The sequence below is a fragment of the Lactuca sativa genome, chromosome 7 (genome assembly GCF_002870075.4).
Source record: "Lactuca sativa cultivar Salinas chromosome 7, Lsat_Salinas_v11, whole genome shotgun sequence".
In the NCBI taxonomy this organism is placed as follows: Eukaryota; Viridiplantae; Streptophyta; class Magnoliopsida; order Asterales; family Asteraceae; genus Lactuca; species Lactuca sativa.
Window position 1 is genome coordinate 53,403,683 of NC_056629.2, and position 6,680 is coordinate 53,410,362.

General features: G+C 35.5%; 1 protein-coding gene across 1 annotated transcript; it reads left to right on the forward strand.

The window, feature by feature from the left end:
- The first annotated feature begins 3,013 nt into the window (after nucleotides 1-3,013).
- LOC111905632 (GATA transcription factor 21) lies at nucleotides 3,014-5,039 on the forward strand. Its single transcript, XM_023901326.3, has 3 exons — nucleotides 3,014-3,554; nucleotides 3,766-4,164; nucleotides 4,285-5,039. The coding sequence occupies exons 1-3, from the start codon at nucleotides 3,345-3,347 to the stop codon at nucleotides 4,657-4,659; spliced, it is 984 nt and encodes a 327-aa protein (XP_023757094.1). The 5' UTR covers nucleotides 3,014-3,344; the 3' UTR covers nucleotides 4,660-5,039.
- Nucleotides 5,040-6,680: the final 1,641 nt, after the last annotated feature.

Consider the following 6,680-nt stretch of genomic DNA (forward strand, 5'->3'; position numbering starts at 1 on the left):
CACAAAGTACCACCACACGACATAACAACAATAACATGCACATGTGAGCCTTCAACATGACTGGACCGCCTCGCAGACCTATAGACTATCTAGACCACTCTCAGATCCTTTAGCATGACTGAACCGCCGCACGGGGACTACAACCTATCTGGACTGCTCTCCAGGCCTTCGACATGACTGGACTACCTCGCAGGCCTTCAGTCCATCCAGGTCGTCGTGGGTGTCTTGGACTTCAGCACAAAGCAGGACCACTTTAACCTAACAAACCATAACATATTCACATACATCATAACAATCAATAACTAGCATATATGGTAGTCATACAGATCTAACAGATCACTAGAGCATAACAACATACTATATACAAGGATACATATCTAATAGATCACTATAGCATAGCAACATCCTATATACTAGGATACAGATCTAACAGATCACTACAACATAGAAAAATCCTATATACCAGGATACAGATTTAACAGATCACTACAACATAGGAGCATACATTAAACCAAGATATCAATCCAATGGGTCAGCCTTGGTGCCTTCGACCTGTAAGTACAGTAAGGAAAACTCACCCCTCAGCCTGAAAACAATTTGAATGAATCTCTGCTCCGGCAGCCGGCTCTACAGGTTGCCTATTCAACATATATAGACCAAGGTTTAACTATAGGTCGAAATACCCAAATACCCTTAAGTCAAACTTGGCCAACCCTGGTCAAAGTCAAATTCAACGGTCAAGGTCCCAAAAGTCAATATCCTTTCCCAATGGAGTACGCCATGTGTACCAAGAGAGTACGCCCAACATACTCTGATGTTGACCAAAAAGTAGGGCGTTGATCGTGACCACACAACGTACCTCCATGTATGTCCAACATACACTGCTCAGTCCCAAAACTTCATTAAGAGCTTATTCCATTAAGCCCTTCCATCCAAAACTCATATCCAAGCCCAAAATGATGTCCTAAGTCGTAAAGTTTCTAACTTTATGACTTTGCATGGCTATTAAGTGCTTAATGTCCAAAACTCTATGTTCTTAACCCAATAAGACCATCTAACACATGCATGGGTTACATACAACACTCAAGTCATCTTTTTATGGTTCATAATAGCTCTATAATGGATAAAGTTTCCAACTTTATCCATTAGAATGGTGCCAACAAAGAAGATCTAGTCTTTAAGTCTCAAAGGGACCTAAAAAGTACATTTTTTTCAACTAAATCCATTAAGTCCAAGTCTCTAGCCTTTAGATCTGAATCAAAATGATGTTTAGATAGATAAAGTTTCCAACTTTATCCATAACAAGGTCACAAACTTTCAAGATCTAAACTTTATGCATTTAAAGTGACCAAAAGCTCATAACACTCAAAACTAGCTAGATGTAACAATTTCATCATCAAGATTCAAAGTTTATACCTCTAGAAAAAAGATCAAGGTAAACAAAGTCTGGATCTACAAGCTCCAATGCAACCAACACTTCTTCAATGAGTTTCTTCTTCTCTAAGGTGCACCAAGAACACTCCAAAGCACTTAAAAGTAACTTATTTGTGCTCACAAGGCTCAATATAGGGTTAGGGTTTCAAGAAAGGGTGTTAAAGAGGTGGAGGTTGAGAATGGAATGAGTTTGGGGGAGTTAAGGAGCTTAAATAGGGCTCAAACCATGAAAATAGGGTTTAGGCACTGATCGCGTATACCCGACGTACTCAATTTACACCCAACATACTAAGGATGCCCTAGTACGCCCAACATACACGTTGAGTACGCTCAACATACGTGACTTAGCCCAAAACCGCCTAACTTCAAACGGTCATAACTTCTTCGTTCCAACTCCATTTTCAACGTTCTTTATATCCACGGAAAGATGTTGAAGAGATCTACAATATTATCTAAATATCTTGGACTAAAAAAATTCTCGAACAAAAATCCATATTTCATGCAAGGACCCGACCTATGACTTTTCCCTTTCTACCCTTCATCTCAGAACACAATTCAAAGGTAAAATCTCTTAGCTGTCATTACCTCCTTCCACAAGGACTAAACTTTACCTCCTTAAGGCCCGAAACCTTACACAATTCCGATCCATGGCTTAGAAATGGTAGGAAACAGGATGTTACACTATTTGTGTTTCTCACGTCAAGATAGTGGATCATATTTGTACAGGGTGTGTTGATTTGAGATCTATTTGGTTTCGGATTGCTTTTTGGTGGGATTTAGAGGTCTCGACAATTTTTTCCTTGTCTTCTCTTACTTCTTGGTCGGATAAGGTTCCTCTTTTTCGGAAATGAACTTCCCTAACGAGCGTTCTGGACCAACTTCCGTTCACTGACTAATCCCCAACTGCAAACATGAGGCTTTGGCTTATGTCCATGAGTCAGTGCAGATGAACCTCCGTAGTCACAGGGGTTGAATAATGTTATCAATAAGTTAGTTCTAAAATGAAGGACTTGATGTAGTGGTTGTTTCCGCTTTTTGGATCATTTGGAGTTACAGAAATGCTACAATTTTTGGGATGGTTGTTCCAAAGAAATCAACTCTTTTTGATGAAGTTGTTACTACTTTATTTTCTATTGATTTCCAATATGTGTAACAAGAATACTACTTTGAAATAGGTTCTGGTTATAGAACCCAGTCTCTATTTGCACTGTGTTTTAATGTTTTTCTTCTAGCTTCTTGTTAGTTTCTTAATAATTAATTAGGTCATTCCAAAAAAAAAATGGATGTTTTCGAGCATTAATTGGCTCCGTATCATGAGGTGCAAGTGCAACTGTAATGACTAGCTTTGGCATAGGTAGAATGAGGTTCAACTTCACGATTGTTTTTAACTTGCGTTTTCTTAAAATTTATTTTCTTGAGGAAATAAAAAAGTTAAGCTCAGGTGGTATAGAAAAACACAAAAAGTAGAGAAATGTCTCTTGTTACCAAAAGCTCAACAAATGGTGGATCATGTGAAGGTCTATCACAAAATGTATATATGTGTGGCTGAAGCTTTATCTTGTCAAATATATCATGTTTTTTTTTTTTTCAACTGGCACAGAATTAGCATTTTGCAGATAGGGTTTGTCAATATATATTAGGGTTGTGTGGCGTCTTTTTTGCCTTTAAACTTCTTCATTGGTTGATATATAACGCATACAAAACACCGAAAACACACACAGATATACATATATAACTTACGCATATATTCATGTTTCTTGAACTCATCTGAATGCATTAACCAGCTGCAACCAAAGAGTGTGTGCACACCCCCTTTAAGTCCAATTTACTTTCTGGTTCTAAAAAGTGGAGTTTACTCGACGATACTTTGTATTTTTTTTTTCTTTGTTCACATCGATTGATATATATAGATGACTCCGATTTTCTTAAACTCGACGTCTAATGATCATTACAATGAGCACCAATTCTTTAGCCCTAGTGATCAGCACATTGAGCACCAGTTCTTGAGCCCTAATTCTCAAGCTTCTTCTTCTTCGAACTCTCTCACTTGCCATCTTTTCTTCAACCCTAATGATCAAGATGGTGTTTTTGATAGAGAATCACATCCATCACAACTTGAGGTAATAGAAATGGGGTTGATTTTTCATGAATTATAAATGGGTTTTTCTTAGATTTTTATGCAATTCACAAATCAAGAATCTTCTTCATTCCAAGTTTCTTGAACAGTTAATTCTTGACTTGAAAAGGGGTTTTCTTGGCTTTTTGTGCAATTTCCAAAACAAGAATCTTTTCTGTTCAAGGTTTTCTGATCTGTTTCTTGATGCTATGTAGGGTGATAACTTTGGATCACAAGCATACGATAATCTTCATGTAGAGAATCGAGATGAGGGAGACAAGAACATTGGTGGGCTTAAATTTTCGTTATGGAAGAGGGAAACTTATGATCATATGAATGACGAAAATCAAGTGAAGTGGATGTCTTCGAAGATGCGAGTAATGCTTAAGATGAAGAAGTCCGATCCAGTGAAGCTAAACACCTTACTGAAGCTTGAAGATCATCAAGACCATAAAGAAGTACTAGCATCGTCTCCATTAATGGAAGAAAATGCTAACTCAAACTCTTCCAATAGTAATTCGTCAAACAACAATTTCACTATCCCAGTTAGGGTTTGCTCTGACTGCAACACCACCAAGACTCCTCTATGGCGTAGCGGACCTCGAGGTCCTAAGGTATGCTCAAGTTCTTACAGCACAATTAAAAATCGATGAGAAGTTATGATTTTATACTTTATCAACTTTTCTCTTTGTTTAAACTTAGTAACGTGATTTTTCATGTTCTTTCTTTTGCAGTCACTCTGCAATGCATGTGGAATCCGGCAACGGAAAGCCAGGAAAGCATTGGCCGCGGCGGCCGCTGCAGCGGCAGAAACTGGAAAAGTTGTTTTTGATGATAAACCAACCTCATTGAAAGCTACAAAAGTTCTGCATAAAGATCATAAGAAACCAAACAACGGTTACATTACAAAGTACAAGAAACGACAATACTCGCAGGAAATAAGCACAAACCCATCGCCATCTTCGTCTACTCCAACACGAAAGAACTGTGTTGAAGAATTCTTAGTAAGCTTAAACAAAAACTTAACATTTCATCGAGTGTTTCCACAAGATGAGAAGGAAGCTGCAATTCTGTTGATGGCACTTTCTTGTGGCTACGTTCATGAATAGATTGAGTTTCTTCTTCTTCTTCTTCTTCTTCTTCTTCTTCTTCTTCTTCTTCTTCTTCTTCTTCTTCTTCTTCTTCTTCTTCTTCTTCTTCTTCTTCTTCTTCTTCTTTTTTTAATTCATCGGGAGTAATTTTGTTTAATTTATGTTTTTCCAAGTGAGCTATAGCTATTCAGAATCTTAATATGTATTTTTCAATTAGCTAAAATAGGGTTAATCATAGTTGTGTGATAAGATCTTTGAGAGATTTAATAATAATTCCAACAGATGGAATAGTAAAAAATTAGTGTGTGTAAACCATCTGTTCTGTAAGAATATGATAATCAAATTGCTGATGGATCAAGGTATTTAATTGTTTTAATATATTTACATATTTAGTTACAGTGATGGTTTAAACTTTAAATCACATCCGAAATAATTAAACTACAATATATCTTATTGACGCATTTTTTTACACTACACAATATCAACCCAAAATTGCTGATGGATCAAGTTATTTAATTGTTTTAATATATTTACATATTTAGTTACAGTGACGGTTTAAATCACGTCCAAAATAATGAAACTTCAATATATCTTATTGACGCATTTTTTACACTATATCGATGACAATATCAACCTTAATTAAACCTTAATTAATTAGGGTGTTCACGGTGCACTATTTTGTGGTTTACTTAGAGTCAAAACCACACCATATTTTTTGGATTTTTTAAAAAAACGCACCATGAAAGTTCTAAATTGTATTATAAAATATGGCTTGGTGTGAACGATTTGAAAAACGATTCAGATTAATATTTGTATATAATTGTTCACTTTAAGATTTTTATAGTTTATTGATAATATTATACACCATCTATCCACATAGCTGGTCAAAAAACTTTAAATATGTTACATGTTAACAACCAAATCAAATACCTAAAATATAGGGAGGATTTCAAGGTTATGTGATTTTTATAATTTCAACAATAACATTAAATATATCAGGATCCTTGTCAAACTTGGAGGAACATAGCAAAATGAATCCAAAAATTAAATGAACAAAGCAAAATGACATGATTAAAACCAATCTTGAAACCTATGTTTATCAAGAAACACATGTTTATCTATGAACATGTGCTAATGCTCATATATAAACATATGTAAAATCCAAAATACTTGTCAAAAATACTAAACACTACATATCAATTTATATTAATATATTAACATATGTTCAAGAATGAATATAAATTATAATGGACACATCAATGACATGAGATTTGTTTCATGAATGTAAAATCATATTCATATGAACAACTATATGTAAAGAAAAGTAAATAACTTACTTTGAAGAAACCAACATATGCTTGTTTATCATATTATATCTCCCTTACTTTTAGATATTGCAAAAACAATCGTGGAATTGCAATTACAAAATCAAGAACTCAACTTCACTGCTGTTATCCCATAAAAACAACATAATTGAAATTATATCTCCTTCTCTTGATCATTCTTTACTAGTGATGACCACCGGCTTCTCATGGATTTTCTTGATCAGTGTCTTGTCGAGAAAGAACTGGACTATTTGAAGCCACATCTTTTTTTCTAAAAACTATATATCTTTGATGGTATTCAGCAACCATGCGATGGATCGATTTCCACAATACAGTTTCTATTATCCAACAGAGTTGAATATGGTTTCATCCCTTTCGAACAATATTATTATTGCCAGTAAAATTGTAACATCCGGATTTATAAGGTATTATTCATATTTATCTAAGGTTAATGAATTTAATTGGGTTAGGCTTAGACCATTGGGTCCTTGTGATTAGGCTGATAAGTGACGTACGCGGGGCGTATCATGCCATGTACGCTCAGCGTACTCAAGGGATAAGGACGCGGATATCATGCATGTACGTCCAACGTACCAAAGGGTACATGCAGTGTACGTATACAGTCTCTAAAACCCTAAAATTTAGGGTTTGCACCCTATTTAAGCAACTTATAATCTTCAATGCCCTAATCCTCTCAGCATCCTTTGCCCTCTC

Bases quoted from the DNA above. Each gene is read 5' to 3' on its own strand.
- LOC111905632 (XM_023901326.3), top strand. From the start codon at position 3,345: ATGACTCCGATTTTCTTAAACTCGACGTCTAATGATCATTACAATGAG. The intron at 3,555-3,765 runs GTAATAGAAATG...GATGCTATGTAG, and splicing joins CACATCCATCACAACTTGAG to GGTGATAACTTTGGATCACA. The intron at 4,165-4,284 runs GTATGCTCAAGT...TTTCTTTTGCAG, and splicing joins GCGGACCTCGAGGTCCTAAG to TCACTCTGCAATGCATGTGG.